The sequence below is a fragment of the Pseudopipra pipra genome, chromosome 6 (genome assembly GCF_036250125.1).
Source record: "Pseudopipra pipra isolate bDixPip1 chromosome 6, bDixPip1.hap1, whole genome shotgun sequence".
In the NCBI taxonomy this organism is placed as follows: domain Eukaryota; kingdom Metazoa; phylum Chordata; class Aves; order Passeriformes; family Pipridae; genus Pseudopipra; species Pseudopipra pipra.
This window is the reverse complement of record NC_087554.1, coordinates 54,219,864-54,238,532: the sequence shown is the minus strand read 5'-3', so window position 1 is coordinate 54,238,532 and position 18,669 is coordinate 54,219,864. Positions and strand designations below refer to the sequence as shown.

Below are 18,669 nucleotides of genomic sequence, written 5' to 3'. Positions count from 1 at the left end.
CACCAGACTTCAGGTTCTTACACAATCCCAACTTTATGATTTCCCTAACCATTAAGGTCCAAACTTAAGTTCTACTTTAGAACTGGTTTTAAAACCATAGTAACTCTACTAAGATCAGTACAGTACGACTGGTGTGGACAACAGTGCAACTTCACTTACTCGCAGGTTTTTCTTCAGTCCAAAGGTATGGTACAGTCTGCTCAGGGGAACTGCTATCCAGCCAGATACAGAATTGCTGTATTGAAAAAAATGCAAAAAACCTGAAGGGAAGTTTCGAGGCATCAGAAACCTGCTGCAAGGTGCAGGTCCTGTTCATAGTGCAACAGAAATGTTCAATGTCAGCCTTAGTATTTAGGATTTAACGTACTGCAAAAGTGTTCAGTTACATACGAACTGTTAGTAGGAAACAAAGATTGCCAGGGTCAGGTTCAACTTGTCCAAACTCCACTAGCTTTGGATTTGCAAACAGATCTTTAAAATTTCCAAATTAATGGTTGTATCTTATCATCCATCTAAAATTTAGATCATAATAAAAATGAAGCATTTGAGCTTCTATCTATGAGTAAGTCTTGAGAAATAAAACAGGGCTAATGCTGTTAAACAGGAACACTATTAATGAAATTGAGTCCATCATATAACTTAGCCTCAAATATTGTCTAACACTCAACACAGTTTGGTCTTTTCCCAGGCTTCTAAATACGGATGGTTTGAGTTTCACATATAAATGGTTTGAATGTTTTCTTGAGCAAGACTGCAATTTGACCAGCACATTTAATAAGTTCTTGACTCATTTCAATGAATTTCTCCAAGTTCTATTGATTTTTAAAACAAAAATCCACATGTAAAACTCAAATTATGCTTTGTCTATTACACTTTCTTTAGATGTGCCAAATTGTTTCCCTGATGTGCCCTATTGCTGCATTGCCTCCAGCACTACAATTCTACAGATCTCTAATAAGCCCAAGCCCAAGCTGTACATTATTTTACCCCAGGCTGAAAAGTTTGATAAAAATTAGACATAGTAAAGAAAATTTTACTTCTAATATAAAAAGTAGGCAAGACAAACCAAGCAGACACTATTTAAGATATGGACATAATTTGGAACCTGACAGTTCACAGTCAGAACAAAGATGTATTCTTTACAACACTTCAGTCATGAGAATAAGCAAAGTGAACACGATCCAAATTCATGTCCAAAAGCCCACCATAATGAAGTTATGTATGGCTGGGGCTGCTCCCCTCTCTTGCACAATTATCACACAATAGGGATGCAGGAAAAGACATGCAGTATCACACTTCTACCATGGGAACCAAAGCTGGTCAACAAAGCCAGATGAAGAGTTAAGCCACTTCCAAGTCCATGTGAACAGTGGTATTTACAACAAGTTTCACAGCTGGATTGCTAAGGAAATAAGAATATTCATTTCCACAACTACAACTAGTTATTTGTAAGGCTGCCCCATTCCCATCCTAGGAGAGTTTACTTGTGAGCACAAAGCTCTTCAAGCAGACACCTAAAAAGCCCCACAAGATAGTTCAGTGCAGAAACAAGCCCTAGCCAACACTTACCTCATCCGCTTGAACTTTCGAAACAAGGTCCTTAAATGCAGGAAGGCAGCTCAACCTCATCATTGCTTCTGTTTGCTCTACAGTCAAACCATTGATTTTGGGGAGAGATGCAGTGTTTAATACAATCTCCTTCCCTCTCAAGAAGTGCTGGAATTCTGCATCATATGTAGGCTCCCTAACGTTAAGGGAAAAGAAGACTTCAGCCAGATGCCTTCGAGACAGCCCTCCCTCTGTCAACTAAAGTGAAATGAGAATATAAATGTTTACCCAATGGTGCCTTTCAGTTTGATCCGGGCCAACAACATGGCAAATGTTATATGATCCTGATGCAGCATGCCACGTGCCACTCTATTGAATGCCACCTACCAACAAAACAGGGAAGTTAGTACAGAGGCCATGAACTCTTGACTCTTCAAAATTGACCGAAGAATTACATTTATTAGTTAAAAAACTCAACCTGGAAGAGATCCTTTGTGATGATTGAGAGACGATGAGTATGGTCTGTAATTCCCTTCAGATTTGGGTTCTCATACAAGACATTGTGATAGATGTCCAAGAAAAACTGGAGGGAGTATTGGTACAGGAAATGTATCTGAAAGACAAAAGGGTTCAGTTTTTCTCTCATGAGTCCTGCTGTTTGATAGTCATTGGCATATGCCAAACAAACTGCAATATAGCAGCCATGCTGGAATCAGGCAGTGCCTATTTAGCTTTGAACAGTAAATACATGAAGCTTCTGGCAGGAAAAACAACTCATCCTACCTGTTTCAGTGACTCCATAGTAAAGTAGATACTGCTGCATGCTGTAGAAAGAGGCAAGTACTGCTGAGAAACTGTCTCAACTTCTTGCATGACAATGTCAGTCTCCTCCACTTTTCTGGTAACCTCTGCTGCTTCCTTCTTCAGGTTCTCAAGAGTAGTAATGATGGTGTCATCATCCAGGATACGTCCCTTCACTTCATTAAGTGCCTGCAGTAGGGATTTTTCCAATTGACGCAAGCGCAGCTGAAATTCACCTTAATTAGAAGGAAAAATAGGTCACATTGTATAGATATGTTAGTTTTTTAAGAATTATTTGAATTGTGTGTACTTTGGCTTTGGACATCTTGAGAAGCCAGAGCATGAAGACATTTTACTGTGTATTTCTACAGCTACAGTAAAACCAATGTATTCTTTTAGAACAGGAGGAGTTCATTTTGGTAAACATACCCTGAAGCTTCAGGAGGTCAGAACGTTTTTCATCAACATCTGGTCTTTCAGCTTTCAGGACTTCATTCAGACACTGGCTCTGTAGGCTGCTGCGAGTTACTGTGAAGTTCACAAATGTAACGCGAGAGCAGAGGTCCGGTGGGAATTCAACCTGTCACAGGAAACACAAAAAACTTTCTCAGCTTTCTGAGACACCATTTCTCCAAACAGGACAGCTTTTATTTTACTTACTGTTGGATCTCTGGTGGAGAGGAAGATGACAAAGGATGGTGACAAATCAATATCTTGGTCTCCTAGAGTAATGAGAACTCTGCCTCCAGTTCTTCGGACTTCGCGGTTCAGAACAGGATTCAGAACTGGATCGTAGCTCTCCACGTCCTAAAAGCAGAAATGTGTTAAGAGATTGTGTTCCTTGCAAGTGTCTCAAGCAAAAACTCCCAATTGAACTAGGGCTTAAAGGTCTGGTAACCAATCAATTGGCAGTTGGCTAGGAATACAGATCACATTCAGAAGGCATTTCCACTTTAGATTTGTAGTTGAGCTACACAAGCACAAAGTTTAGGCAGTTACCATGCATAACCTCAGAAGGGTAGTATTACTGATGGCTGTAATTGTCTTAGCTCTAATGTATTACAAGCCCTATCCCAAGCAACACAAGCAACAGTTACTGATCTGTGAGCTAACCCCATTTTCCCATTTCCATACTAAGAAGCAAAAAACATACCCATCTCAAGTGAAAGTCAACTATACCTGCAGTTACCTATTTTTTGTATTACTGAAACTTCTCTCTCATACTCAGAGTAATTTAATTCTAGATAACTAGCCATATTATTTGCTATTATCTATTACTAGAGATAGCACATGAAAACAAAGGTTGCAAGCCATTTTACAGATTGGAAAGTAAAGAAAGATAATTTCAAAATAAAAGCATTTGATCTTGAAATGGTGGAAAAGGAAATCCCTTCTTTTCATTTTCTAGCTCACCAATGTTCTTCTCAGGACTAACACCTCACATATCACTAGTTTACTTGGCAAATTATAGTTGAAAATAAAGTTGCTTGCATGTCACTAAAAGAAAAAATGCAAGCTTTTCTAGTACACGGGTAGAATTCAAGAATTTAGATAGTTTCTACATGATCATGTAACTAACCTGAACTAGAAGTGGGTTACCAAATCTCAAGGCACTTTCCAAGTTCTTCCTGAAAGCGTCATCCAAGAAACTAGTACGAGTTATCTTACGGTCTTTATATTCATTCATGATAAACTCTGTAGCTTGCCCAGAGGGATCGATGATCAATGGATACCTGAAGTTAGTAAAAAACCACTTTCATTATTCAGGTTTTGACTGCAGACAATATCTAAGCGTTTTATAAATTCATGCTACACTATTAGTCTCAACTCTAAAACCTTGTTTATTGAAGGAATAATTTGGGACAGGTTCAATGACTTCAGAGTTTTGAAAGGTAAGTCTGTTATTTGGGCAACGAAACAGCTGCAGTTGAAGCCAACTTTTTTGTTATGCTTAGCTGTTAAAATATGGCAAGCAAAGGTGAACGAGAGTTTTTACGTTTACACATGGTTGAGAAGCTTTTACAAACATTAGAGGTTCCCACAAGAGTAAACAGTGCTGTGAAAGAGTTACGGTGATGCAATAGGTGCAAACCCTGCCTGCTGTGAGAATATTGTTTAAGAATTCTACATCTTAGAATGAAATACCTATTAAACCGCTTGAGCATGATGGCATTCTCAGTGCACAGGTCATCTGCAGGTAGAGAACTTGCTTGCCAGCGAAGCCGCTCATCGGCGTTGGAAAGGTACTCTGTCCTTGCAATGTCCGTACGGAACTGCAAGAAGGAAACACAGTTAATATTTAACTAGAGATTCTCCAAGTAGGTGGTGAAGACATTTTAAGTAAATACAGCTCTAAAAGCTGTTCTTTTCCAACAGCTCCATCCTTTACCTAGCAATGTTAAAGCTTCTTTAGCTGCTGCAGTAAATCTATTTATGGTTAACTTATCATGACTGCATCTTTACCTGGATATTTGCCTGCTGCAAATGGTGAGACCACGTAGTGAACAGATTCTGACGCATCTGCTGATCGAAGTAGCCAGCATAGGCAATAAAAGCTCCTGAAAGTAAACAGTCTCCTGCAATAGTGGACATCTGGTTTTTGAAAGTTTCACTTGTCTTCTCCCATCTTTCACGTTCAGCAGAGAGACTCTTCAGAAGAGCTGTGCTACGGTTTACCTAGAAATAAGTGGTGAAGGAGACTCTTTAGATGATGAACTGTCGTATTATAAGTCTCTTAGAACAACTAAATATTGGCTCAAGGCCCAAGTTAAATTTAAAAGCCCAGAATGAGATTAAATTTGTGCAGAATCACTTCAGGGTTAATTTATTACTTTGATTTTAACTGTTGCCTTGATTAACTTAGAAGAGCTAAGTACTAGCATAGTGGTGACATACTAATGACTAGATCAAGCAGATAGAGAAATTCACTCCCCTAGAAGTCCAGATAAGACATTGCAATCCCACTACATGCATGCCTGTTTCCAAAGGCTTTCTATGTATTTTAAGCCTTATCTGAACTGTCTTGTTAACCAAGTAGCAACATATGTTGATATTTCTAATTCTAGCCAGGTTTCAGTAGCTTAAGAAGCCTCAGGACATCCAGAGATGGAACAGTTCAAACACACTGCACAGGTGAAGCAACTGAAGTCCACTTAAAAGTTTGAAGAACGGTTAAATTTCAGGCTGTCAGAGATTAAAAAATAAAAAATTACTGATATATAAATGTCTTACTTTCGCTTCTACAGCAGCCAAGTCTGCCTTAATGGCTTGAGCCTCTGAAATCAGTACTGCATATTCTTCTTTGTAACGGGCAATACTGGCTTCAAGATCACGAATCATCTGCTCCACTTCATTTGCTTTCTGTTGGTTGTCTTTGGCATCATCCTCCAGCTTCTGCAGTTCATTGCGTAGAGGTTCCACTCTTTTCAACATATCAGCATAGTTCAGCTGCAAACAATAAATAAACAAATCCTTTGCACTTTCTAAAATGACACGTGCTAACAAGAACCACAGAATTCAGGTATATACTATCAACTGCATCTTTTCAAGTTTATGTACTTCTGACCCCTGTAAGAATTAACTACTTAAAATAAACTTAGTATCACGCATCAATCCCTAGGACTCTAGTTTAAACCCAGCACAGACATGTAAGTAATTGATTTTTGCAAGATCCTTCTCCTGCTCTGTAGATTTACACGAAGTCATCCAAAAGGTTCAGACCACATTAAGAAGTGCACAGCACTGTTTTACATAAATACTCAACTGGGTGTCCATGCCAGTACTGTCCTAATCTGCCTTTCTTAGCAATGAAATGAGTATAGCTAAGCCACAGAACAAGTTGGTTAGAGTATGGTGTTAATAACACCAAGGTTGTGGGTTCAATCCCCACACTGGCCCTTCACATAAGAGTTGGACTCAATGATCCCCAAGGGTCCCTTCCAACTCAGGATATTCACTGTCTGGGAGGTGTATCACACAATGTCTGTGTGATCTTGTAGGAGAATTAGGACAGGGCCTATTGGCAAGATTCAAGCGAAATACAGTGTCTCCACTCATGCCATTCCAATCAGGCACAGTTTTAACGAGCCAAGTGCTTTGCTGTATGGAACACCAACAGGCAAGTAAAACCATTCTTTGATATCTCCGTATGGGGGCATCTTTGCCAAAACCTATTCCTTTAGGAAACTAGTCAAATATTTAGAAGTCTGCCTAAAAGATCTTGGCAGAGCTGCCTGTGAGCAGGCCCCACTTTGAGGCAAGACAAATGCAGTCTCTATTAAGAGGATTGCATTGCATTTTCCAGTGGGGAGCTGTATTGTCCTGTAGAATGATACAGAAAGCATCCACTACTGTTCACTGTAAACCTAAAGTTTTTCAGTGCAGAAGCTGTATCACAACTGCCAGTCCTCTGGCACAGCACTATAGATCCTATCAGTGTTCATCTGAACCATCTACCCATTTCTTTGAAGCAAAATAGCTTGCAATACTTGGTTGAATAAAGCACCTTTAGACATTGCTATATGCCTTCAGGCTCAGTCTTTTCACCTTGCCTTTGCTTCCTCAAACTGACTTTACCTGTGCAATTGCCCATTTCACCATAGGTCCACAAGCCAGTGATGCTCTGTTTACAATTTCATAATTATAACTTGGATTTGACAGGTAGTTTTTCTTCATCCTCTCCCGGATGGCATCACTGCAAGAGAAAAGTTTTTACAGATAGCATGAATACACTGTATGTCAGCACAGGGGCATTCAGTATCCCTTTATCTGGCCTGCCTTCCACAGCTGACAATGAATATTTCCTGGGAGTTTTGCTATCTGGTAGCTGGAATGTTTTAATTAGTTCAACATGTTGTTTCAGAAATTACAGCTTATGTATGATATAAGGCACTCAGCAAGCAATACTTTTAAGATTAGTCACTCACGGATTGCTTAACTCCACTCAGAAAAATTTGGAGTTGGAAGGGAATTCTGATGTCTAGTTTGACATTCTGCTCATGTTCAGAGCCAGCTAGGAAACGGACCTCCTTAGCTGGATGAAGCCCTCAGCAACCTCATCTGTTATTGCTGCAAAACCAATTTCAACTGACAATGTGGCTTTGGACACCAACACACTGCTTTGCAACCATGCCTTGAAATTACTCGACAGCAGCTCTTTTGTCCCAGTTTGCCTGTTACACCTTGGCTTCAGCAGTCTGTCTCCTGTACCGCCTGCACGTTCACTACATGCAGGAATATGCTGGTGCCAAAAGAATTCAAGTGCTACCAAAGCAATTACACAGAGGAAAGTCCAGTTAAGACCCTCTGTCCTTCGTAAAAAATTTCTTCAAACAACTAACTCACACTTGCACTTTACCTGATTTCCTCAGCAGAGAAGTTAACAATGGTTGGAATGAAGTTCTCTCTCATGATGATGGAACGTATTTGTTTCCAGTCAGTGGTACTTTCACCTAACAGTAGGCAGATGGACTCCAGTGCTAACTTCACTGCTGCAGGTGGATTAGCCATGGAACGGACCTCGACCAGGTGCTGCTTCTTGATTGACTTCACAGCTAAGCAGTGCCAGAAAGATGAAGAATGTTGATTGGGAAGAAAACAAACAGTTAAGGGCACCCTGGATTTGTAAAAATGCTTCAAGAGTCTCAAAAAGAATATGAGGTTATTTGAGAAAAAGATATTACTGGATAACATCCAAACTACTATCATAAGATACGCTTCCATAAATGTCAACTTGCCAAATGGTCAGAGGCAACTTATTCTGCTGCCCAAAAGCCATTCACTCAAACCAGTGATTTGCCTACCCAGTTTAATGAATATCGTCTGTGCAGCAGCAAGGCATCAGTGGTCTTTCTAGAACTGGTCTGCCAGAAACTAAGCCACAAGCCATAAAAGAAACATCAAGTATCAGATCAGAACTATACACAGCACAAAAAAAATCACAGTTCAAAGACTGTGAATTTAAAAGAAGGAATTTCTTCAACACTATTCAGCCCCTTGCTAAGAGCCTACTTTTTTGTTAGGACCAACCCAGATTACAACAAAACACATTCCCATAGACCAGTTTTAGATCCAAGCCCATAGTGTGATCTCTCAAGGTGCTAACATACCATTCTGAGCTTCAATGACAGCAGGCTCCACCTTGTCAAGATCTTCTTTCACACTCATCTGCTTGTCTGCAATGACCTCCTGCTGCTTGTGCAGCTGTTCCTGAATCTCTTGGCTCATAACCTAGAAGAAAATTTCACAGACAAAATATTGCTTTTTAGAAGTTGAACTTCTTCCAGTACTTGCTCTGCAAGCTCTGTTTTGTAAATAAAATAGTTGCTATGCACAGAGATTTAACAAAACTTTTTACCTTCTTCTTCTCAGCTTCCTGTTGATCTTTCACCATCTTTTTCAACTTGTCATTGGCTGCTGCATTTTTCACTTCCAGTTCCTGACTCTTTATTCTTAGGTCACGCCGCAATTCTTCCACCTGAGATGGATTGTAAGGTGGAAGAGAGCATTCACATCAAGCATTGAGATCTATTTTACCACTCCAGTCTTACAGAGGGCAAAGTTTTAAAGATATGTACCTGATCAACTGTTTCCTTGATTTTTCTAAGACCAACATTCAAATGCATTTGCTGTTCCTCCAGTTCACTTCGCTTCTCATTGAACAAGTTGGCATAATGGTTGATGAAGTCTAAATAGTGGCGTGGTGTGATTGCCATAGTTCTGCCTCCTCGTTTTGCCAGCCGAGCATTAGCCTTTGGGGAACAAAAAGTTGCAGAGTATGCACTGGGTTTAAATCTATATGAATGCCAAAGATCATACTTTCTAGGAAACTGATGCATGATGCTGTGACCTAGAGATAAGTTAAGCAGTATAATAATAACATACCTGATGAAGAGTCTGGTGAACAAACACACAACTGTTAACAATGGCCTCCCTGTGTGATGGTGGCTGTGGCAGCTTATCATACACAACTGGCATGTAATCGGGCACAATATAATTTGGTTTCTCAAGATCCATTTTGCTTGTAAACTCTTTGCCAACTTGGTACAGTGCCTCAGTTGACCAGTCTCCAAACCAGTTCAAGACGCATCTGAAATACAAAGCATTTGTGAAGACTTCCCTGAAAGTACTGTTTCAGCAGTACTGGTACAACATGTTGGAATATGCAGCAATTACCTGTTGAAGAGCGCAGGAGAGGTAGCTGCCCTGTCCTTCAGGCCCTCAGAAGATGGATTCATAGTGAACACAACATGGAGATTGCGAATAACTTGGCTGGTGAACCATTTGTAGAGTTCCTCATGTGAATCTAACATTAAACCTTCTTTCTGTGCTCCTTCTTTACACTGAGTCATGAGGGTGGCATATTCATCTCCTTCAAAGAGACCAGGAACCTAATTCAAAAGATAGTTTTGCTGTAGTCTGTGATTGTAGAGAGGTGCTTAAAATATTTACTTAAAATCTTCTTACCTCTCCGTTGGCTAGGAGAGTGTTCATTCTTTCCAGGAATCCAGAATCCAATACATTTGACTCATCCATGATAAAAGCTATTTTTTCATTTTTACAGCCAGAACGTCTCAATACTGTCCTAAGGTCTTCATCAAAATCTTCGCCTGTATATTTTCTGTGGACCTGGTAAGATTAAGCATTGGTCATTAACATTTTGGTTTAGCTTTTAATGGGCTTTTTGGAGGTCATATTTACGGGTGAGTTTTGACTAACAGGTTTTTAAAAGTTAAACTAGAACACCAACCTTAATTTGGTAGACACTTAAACCGTTCATCCAGGCAACAAATCTTGAGAGGGTTGTTTTCCCTGCTCCACTGACTCCAATTAGCAGCAAGTGGCCCTGTGGCTGACGGAAAATCCTGAAAAACAACATAACCAAGTGTGATTGGTGTTAGCAACTTACCAAAGCTTTTTCTAGAATACCTAAACTTAGTACCAAAACTGACACATCTTTCCAAATAGGATCCTGCTATCTGGAGGCTGGCAGTTTATTTTCTATAGACAACACTGAGATCATGCTCCATTCTTACTCTGTACTCAGGGTACTCTGTTTTAAACTCTAAATACTACTTACATAAGCAGCAACAGAAATCTAAACTTACCGATCAATTCTTAACACATGATCCAAGACTTCATTGAACAGAACAAGTGGTACATCAAGTTCTTCTTCATAAAAGACTTTAAGCCTAGCTTTCACATAGTCTCTTAATTCTTCTTGATCCACTGGAATATAATCCTAGAAGAACCAGTCAATGCAGTATGGAAATTAAGGTTAAGGGAGTTTGCTTAGGGATAAATTTATGAGTACAAAAAAGCAGAACTACTAGCAGCAATCCGCTACAAAAACTTAAGAATACTGTACTCCTTTAACTCACACAGGAACATGTCCACAGCCTAGAGTGCCACAGGTAGCTGCATGGGGTTTAAACACTGTATCTACTGAACCTACCATAGGCTGAACCTGTGCTGCCAGTTACCAAAGAGACTGGGAAGTACCACTACAGACTTACTCCCTTCCATCACTTCCCAATTTATATTAAACAGCCTTTCCTAGTCACTTACTATTGGTCAGAGATGGGTAGCAAGCTAGGTGGACTTTTGCCTCAACCCAGCAGGATTCATATAGCTTGCCCAGCTGGAACACTTCAGATTGCGAGAAACAGTCCACCATAAAATGTGTAATATCAGTATTGCTTAAGGGTCACTTTTTATCCACGAGGTTCCATAAGCAATAATTGTCAGCAACTACCTGGTACTGTTAGACCATTCTTGAGAAATATTATTTAATACTGCCTTCACATATTGTGGTAGCTCTTAGAATAGCATCCCTGGCACAATAGCTATTAAATTTGTGGTAGAGTTCACTTCAGGTAATCATAGCAAAAATTTTCTGAAGATCAATTCAACAAAATTATGGTCACCAATTATGATTTAATTATAAAAGCTGTACCACTCTCTTGCATCCAACTTTTTTAAGTTTGGGTTTTAATTTTTAAAAATTTTCACTTGCCTTCGACAGCCAGTTGCTGTATAAGATAGGTCTGCTCATAGCCTTCTCTTTGTCAATGTTGGGGAAGTGTTTCAGGGCAACCATATCAATGTTCTCATCAGTCCAGCGCCTCTCCTCATCTTCAACAAGTCTGGACAAGGAAAAGTCAGTGAGTACAAATCCTCTATAATGGGAGGATATAATCACATCATATGTCAGCACTATGATTAAAGTATATTTTTACTTTGCAGATACTGCTCCCAGGAGAGTCAAGCTAGAGTGAAGGGTAATATTTTCATCTTCTAATGAAAGTTGGCAAGGAGTGGGGAAAATTAATTTTCAGCTTTTTTTGGTTTCGCCTCCCCATCTCACGTTTATTTTACCTGTCTTGGAAGAGTCGTAAGGCTTCATGGGCCCAAATCCTAATCAGGCCTTCAACTGGTAAGGTTTCTAGCGGTCTTAATGCTTCGAATATACCTCTCACCCATCGAGTCATTTCACGAGGTGAGTAGATGTAGTGTGGCTGTGTGTCTTGAGTGAATCTCTCCTATAAATTTAAACTTAATTAGTTACTTTATCTCAAAGTTGCACCGTATTCTTTACAGGCCTTGGCATTGCAAGATATTACTTTGCTAGTGTAATTCAATAGTTTTTGGCAGAACTCCAGTAATTAGATGAGCTCTTTTACACATATTGTCCATATGAAAGGCGAACACTGCATGTTAAAAGATTCAGCATAAAAGCAAAACTTCTAATTGGAGTTTGGGGTTGTATTCAACAAGTTACCTGAGACATTGTGTAGAATTCTACCATAGCAGCAGTGAGAGGTTCTGCATATGTGCGAAGTGATGGGATCAGCCTCAGCATTGCACGATTGAATGTTCCATAAATCTGAGTAAGTGAAGCTGGTCCAGGATAGTCCACATAAACCACAGGAACATGTCGTAGAAATCTGAAAAATTAGCATATTACACAGTACAGAAAATGACAGTCTGTACTCTCTTAGTTATCTTTTGCCAAAATTAAATAACTGCTTGATTCAAAATCATCATCAGTAACTGCAGTTGGTTTGATTGCTCCTTAATGACTCCATTCTGAAGTATCCACAGTGTTCAGACAGGTGATTCAACAGCCTAACAGAGAGTCCACTGTTTGGCTGTCATGGTAAGAAACAACTAGCAGCTAGTGCAAAAGCAAGGAACACAATTTCAGCACAGTTGTTGTTAAACAACTGTATTAAGAACAGATTACACAGTCAATGCTTCAGTTCTGACCCCTATTCTGTTGTTATATAGGGTTTACTAGACACATTACCTATGTGAGAGGGGCTTTCTTCCAGGATCAGTAGGTGGATTACATGCACCAACAAACTGAATCCTCTCCAGTTTCACCCATGTCTGGTCAGATGTACGATAGAATCCTCCATGTTCCACCATCTGGAAAAAACCCAAAAATCAAATCAAATCAGTGGAACATTGTAGTTCTCTAAACATCACTGGTATGATACAGTTGATTACAAAGAAAAACAAACCTGTCTAATGAAGGATATGACTCTCTGTGTGCCGTATTTATCCATATCTGGCAAATTGATTTCATCACAGAACAGCACCAGCCACTTTCCTAACTGCACAGGAGCCAGCACCACTCCATTAGGGGTACGCCTGTACTCACAGTAGTGATCAAAAGTTTTCAAGAGCAGTTCTGGAGTGGTAGCACTAGAAAAGTTGAGTCCAACCACCTTAGAAAGAAAATAGTGAAAAAAATAGTTAAAATACACTAAGACCTGAAAGAGAACATATCAAAAGTCCTGAAAACAGGCATGTTTGGCTTTCCACAATGGAAGTACATATACCATCAATATTACAGGTTATTGCCTGTATATTGCTTATTCCCACTGCAGGTTTTCCATTTATTATGCAGTATTGCTTCCTGTCCAGCCCTGGACTTTGAACATCACAGCCTCACGTAACTGTTACTCCACCTTGATACACCGGAGGATGAGAGTTATCCTAAACACTACCACAGGTTTTTAAGTACTGAATGTAGGAATCCTCCTGTATTACTGAACAGGCAAAGGAAGAAAGTAGTTCTTATGTTAAGAGAAATTGATATTCTCAACATAAATTTTATTCTTTGCTACTGCATACACATAACTGACTGAGGTGAAGCTACCACTGAATTTTGGCTAGCAAACAACTTCCACGCTGAACCAAGACTGCTTTAATCTTTAAGAACTTAGAGACTCGTTACTACCCTGTAATTCACACACACACGTGTACACAGACACACACAGTCCCTTGTGTACCTCCATGTCAGGCAGAGCTCTCAGAGCACTGAAGAGGGTCATGGTCTTCCCAGAACCTGGTGGGCCACAGAGCACCAGAGGTTTGTGTTCTGCCAGCCAAGTATACAGCAACGCTTCATGGCGAACTGTATCTAGGGTTGGTACTACAACATCAGGAGCTGCAACCTTGTGTGTTTCAACTTCAATTTGAGGAACCTTGGACTGCCATGGCACCCATTCACCTGTAATGGACACCTAGGAGCACAAAAACGTGATTAGACAATTTACAGTAGGAATCTAGCTCAACCTTAGTCAAAACACTTTTTTCTAAATGACAGGATGGTCTGTGGCATCCAATTTTATGTGTTTATTTAAACAAGCAGCTTGTTTGCTGAACTGTGAAACTGTAAAGTTTAAGACAGTCTAGCGAATTATTTTCCAGTTTCATCTCCAAAATCTAAAGGAAGCTTATAAGAACATGAAAGAGCAACACTTCTCCCACAAGAAAGGCTTACCTCATAGTCAATTATGGGTATGTTGGGTGCAGTTGGCAGTGGCACAGTGGTGATTCTCCTGATGTATTCTCCCAGCTCTGCTCTCATTTTCAAACGGCTGTCTCCAGAAAGAGACCAGAGTATCGCATAGACCAGGTACCTCTGTAAGAAGCAGCAAAAGCAACTATTGGTTTTAGAGTAATGGAACAAAACTTGATGAATAACTCAAATCTAGCCAAACACAGCAGCCAGTGAACATCAGACTGTATTTACCTGGATGTAGCGCTCCAGCTGATCTATCTGCATTGGGAAGTCCGGGTGGTTGGCATTGTACTGGGCGACGTTGCGGCACGCTTGGTGCAACATGGAGAACAGAGACCCCAGACAGCGCAGGCGGGTGAGATCCATGATGTGCTCCAACTTGAAAGCGTGTTCCAGTGCTTTGGTTACCAGGCCGTTAGATGTGAAATACGGCTGCATTATTGTTGCAGCATCTCTCTGAATCTGTTGGGGGAGACAAACACTGCTCAAGGAATTTGCTTCTCATTTGATTACCAGGCAGCAGGAAATGATTTTGTTTAAGGTTTGAAGTGCTTCATATTTTAATATTCTTTAAAAAAAAAAAAAAAAAAAAAAAAGAGGAGGAAATCAGCTTTTCTGTGATAGGCTGTCCTAGATTCTAAGTACACTGTACTACCTGTAATACAAACGTTTTTACTACTGTATCCCAAATGTAACCTAAGTTATACCTGCAACATTGGGGATGCTGCTTCTTCTCCTTCATCTTCTTTGCCCTTTCGCCTTCGCTGCGCTTCCTCCTCACCTTCATCTAGAGGAATGCTTCTTAGTCTGGCCAGGAAGTTGTTGAATATCATGTCTGTACTGAGAACATCCTCACTGAACCAGACCATACCACACCTTGACACGGTAGCCAAAGTGGCATATTTCAGATCCTGTACCTCAAACATGATACGCACCTGAAAAACAGAAATTCAAAACAAGGGTTTGAAGTAAAATCAACCAACCAACAGCAGAACAAACCAAAAACCCTCTCCCTCAAAAAACAGAGATCTTTCAAAATAAGCTGATTTGCATTTAGACTCTGAATAATCAACAGCAGCATTCTGTTACGCTATGCTAAGTTCATCATTATTGAGTGTTACCACAGACTTATATAACCCACAAAGTTTGTCTTACAGGGTCAGAGTAAGCATAAAGTGAAATGCTTGTTTCCAAAAAAACCCTTAACTCCAGCAAAACACAACCTGAGCTCAGTATTACTCTGTTTGTGATGAGAAAGAGGGACAGCACTAGTACATAAGAAACTAAAGCAACAAGCTCGTGGCCAGCACATAAACATGGTGTAAACAAAGCTACATTACATTTGGTGGGAGGCTGAGACGTTCGCCGTTTGGCAGAGTCAGAAGTTTGTTGTCATCCAAAACAGAGTTCAAGTTTTCAACCCACTCAGGGTCTACATCACCATCGAAGATGATCCACTGACGTTTTTGTAGTTCACCTCTCACATTGTCTATGATCCTGTATTAAAGGAAATATTTATTGCAGTAGAGAACTACGACTCAGTAAGGCCAAATTATCCTTGGCACAAATGTACTGGCCAGTTTGCATTTATGCTATTACAGACTCACTTTCTCAGGACATGTGTAAACAAGCCATCTGTCCATTCTCTGGTGTTTGGATCCAAAGTACCATAGAGGTGATCTTTGCTGATTGCTTTTGGATCTATAATGTGAGCAACACCTTCCACACCCTCCAGCCGTTCAAGGGCCTTCAGAAGTACTCTCCAAGCCATGCTCTTTCCACTTCCAGAGGGACCAACCATCATCAACCCATGATTTATCTGTGTAATCTGATACAGCTGAAGAACCTGTGACAGAAAAAATGAGGTACCAATGAAGTCTTAACTTTAGTAGCCAATATAAGCCTTCTGTGTATTGCTCGCTTAAGACAAGTAGAACGTTTTCCACCTTTCATAATTAAAAAAAAAGCTTAGTCTTATACATAAATTTCAATTCCATATTTGAGTTTTAGATTTTACCTTTTCAACCCACATGCCACCAACTTCTTCTCCATCACCATAGGTAAGGTACATTTCCTGACACACTTTCTTAAGCTCCTCTCGCAAGGCTGTCATCTCTCCACGATGATACTGTACTCCAGGGAATACATCAGAAAGGAGACTGAACAGCAATGGAATGTCTTCTGCAACCAGTTTTGGAACCATAGTTTCACATACACTTTGGATCAGGATCTGCAGAGAGCGAGTCACATTTCATTTAAGATTTTTTTATTAAGTTCACTTTACCAGATGTGTTTGACAAGGAATACTTCACTAAATACTTTACTGATAAAGCACCAGACCAGGGCAGTCTTAGCAAAAACAACCATTTGATGGGGTTCCAACTTTGGAACTACACAATGATTTCCTATTGATTTTCAGTTTATACTCTTTACTATGCTATTGTTATTAACTGCTGAGGAACTGAGCACCAATAAGTGTTAGGGATGCACCACCTCATATGAACAAGTTTTTCATTCTGATTCAGAGACTCCTAAGATATGTTTAACTTGGTGCTTCTAAGCTATCAAATCACCACCTTTAGTAACTAACACTGTAGGGTTACTTTTGTTTAGTGTGCATCCTCTATCACAGAAGTAAAGATTTTGCACACACATTACCTCTTGCTCTGGTAAGTTCTCAGCGATTTCTCCCTCATCCACAACTTCACCACGCTCTTCCTTCTCCCGCTTTATCTTCTGAATCCTCTCCCTCTTCACGTTACCTGCACTAACCAGCACACTCTTCAGTGCTCTCAAGCCAAAGTCATAGTGACTTTGGGAGGACAGCTGTTCATCACAAAGCCTAAGAAGTAAGAGAGACAAAATACAATTTGATTGCCAATAGGAACCAGCACAACACTCAGTAAATGTCATTGTTTACTTGAAATGATTGCTCACAATGTGCTTAGTGAGTTGCAAAGAATATTATAGCTTTGAACAAATAAGTTCTCTTGTTATTGACTGGAGCCAAACTTGTTACTCACTTGAAGAATGGTACTATCTTATTGGCAAGCACTTCAGCTGTACGGAAGCCTTGGGAGTACAACATGACCTGGGCAATCAACTGACGGTCTGGTTTTGTCATTGCCAAGCTACGGAACAACTTCTTCAAATTGTCAGGCAGATTAGATCTGCCTGCATAGCCAGGATTCATGGTGATGAAGATAGCCATGTCAGGGCTCACTTTGACTTGTTTGTTCAGCAGCTCACAGGTAATCGGTGTTGCAGCTGAAAAGAGAGTGCATTCAGTTACACCTGAGTCAGTGATCAATCACCTCGAGAACAGAAGTCATACCTTATTCTATTTTAGTTTCCTACAGTAACAGACAGCAGGTTCTCTAGTACTGCAACTCAAATAATATAAATTTCTACCAGCTGAAAGTTACTTCAAGTATTTAAGTTTTGACAGAAAGTGGCTTCATCACTTTTTGCATTAGTTGCAAAAAATGTAACTGAGCAACAAAATAGCATGAAGGATGTTAGAGACTACTGGGAATAAAGAATTACATACTCTTGTCATAGTTGGGGTTGGAATGCTCTCGCAAGGCTTCCTGGATGCACTGAACTTGCTGTGAGACTGCGGAGAGCATTCGCTCCTCCAGTCTGTTGAACTCATCAAAGCAGCCCCATGCGCCCACTTGGCAAAGTCCCACAAAGATACGTCCCATTGCCTGCACAGAGAGGGGAAAAGCCACTCAATTGCATGATCCTTCTTGTGTGTGCACAGGTGAAGGGGAGCAGAGAAGAGCACTTTATACAATGGAGGAAGGATATTTCTGCCCTTATACAAAGGCAGGAAGGAGCTGCATTTATGTGGGTTACTATGCCTGTAGCACTGTAAGAGTTATTAAAGGGTTTCAATTGACTTTCAGGTGTTCACTGCTTCATGGAACCATAGAATATGATCACTCTCCTATCATATCCTACATACTGTACTGCAGTGTGTTCAAAAACAGGCAAAATAATTCCACTGCATAATGTTTTCTTTGCTGATACCGTTATTATTGGGTGGAATTCCAGTTCCTTATCACAAGGATACTAGAATTACAAAACATTTATTGAAAGGCCAGTTCCACATAAAGAACAACCTTTAAGGTAGGATTCTGTAAAAAGCAACATGAGAGAGTACGATGGAGGTCTAGAAGTTACTGGTTTAGGATGAATAGGAATCAATTATTCACTGTCTTTTCCACTACAAGAACTAAGGAATCATTAAAAACAGACAAAAAGAAGGTGCTCTTTCATAAAATGCATGGTGATGCAGTGGAACAATTTGGTAGAGAATGTTATGGAAGTGTGCAAGTGGAATTAAGGGGATAAATGGTATGTGGAGAAATTCTGTTCATACTCCAGTGAACCTAACACGTTTCAGCTCAGACCTCCTGATCCTCATAACTGTCAGAGGGAGGAAGAGGACTGGGGGCAAGGAAGGAGTATCACCCACTACCTGTGATGCCAAATGCTGGCTA

The 18,669-nt window shown here is 40.1% G+C and overlaps 1 protein-coding gene across 1 annotated transcript in view; it reads right to left on the bottom strand.

The window, feature by feature from the left end:
• The window catches only part of DYNC1H1 (dynein cytoplasmic 1 heavy chain 1), a 44,992-nt gene that overhangs the window by 8,068 nt on the left and 18,255 nt on the right, over positions 1-18,669 (bottom strand). Inside the window, exons 29-64 of the mRNA XM_064659195.1 lie at positions 17,712-17,871; positions 17,185-17,428; positions 16,820-17,003; positions 16,179-16,391; positions 15,769-16,007; positions 15,502-15,658; positions 14,869-15,096; positions 14,393-14,623; positions 14,141-14,281; positions 13,647-13,880; positions 12,873-13,079; positions 12,656-12,777; positions 12,128-12,293; positions 11,725-11,888; positions 11,363-11,492; positions 10,455-10,588; positions 10,097-10,211; positions 9,814-9,975; positions 9,523-9,737; positions 9,232-9,436; positions 8,925-9,098; positions 8,705-8,824; positions 8,457-8,577; positions 7,706-7,901; positions 6,925-7,042; positions 5,581-5,796; positions 4,813-5,025; positions 4,495-4,622; positions 3,929-4,082; positions 3,010-3,156; positions 2,779-2,929; positions 2,332-2,585; positions 2,027-2,161; positions 1,837-1,931; positions 1,570-1,744; positions 160-235 (exon numbers count right to left, since the gene is read on the bottom strand). Coding sequence (XP_064515265.1) covers positions 160-235; positions 1,570-1,744; positions 1,837-1,931; positions 2,027-2,161; positions 2,332-2,585; positions 2,779-2,929; positions 3,010-3,156; positions 3,929-4,082; positions 4,495-4,622; positions 4,813-5,025; positions 5,581-5,796; positions 6,925-7,042; positions 7,706-7,901; positions 8,457-8,577; positions 8,705-8,824; positions 8,925-9,098; positions 9,232-9,436; positions 9,523-9,737; positions 9,814-9,975; positions 10,097-10,211; positions 10,455-10,588; positions 11,363-11,492; positions 11,725-11,888; positions 12,128-12,293; positions 12,656-12,777; positions 12,873-13,079; positions 13,647-13,880; positions 14,141-14,281; positions 14,393-14,623; positions 14,869-15,096; positions 15,502-15,658; positions 15,769-16,007; positions 16,179-16,391; positions 16,820-17,003; positions 17,185-17,428; positions 17,712-17,871 — 6,124 coding nt within the window. The remainder of the gene's footprint in view (positions 1-159; positions 236-1,569; positions 1,745-1,836; positions 1,932-2,026; positions 2,162-2,331; positions 2,586-2,778; positions 2,930-3,009; positions 3,157-3,928; positions 4,083-4,494; positions 4,623-4,812; positions 5,026-5,580; positions 5,797-6,924; positions 7,043-7,705; positions 7,902-8,456; positions 8,578-8,704; positions 8,825-8,924; positions 9,099-9,231; positions 9,437-9,522; positions 9,738-9,813; positions 9,976-10,096; positions 10,212-10,454; positions 10,589-11,362; positions 11,493-11,724; positions 11,889-12,127; positions 12,294-12,655; positions 12,778-12,872; positions 13,080-13,646; positions 13,881-14,140; positions 14,282-14,392; positions 14,624-14,868; positions 15,097-15,501; positions 15,659-15,768; positions 16,008-16,178; positions 16,392-16,819; positions 17,004-17,184; positions 17,429-17,711; positions 17,872-18,669) is intronic.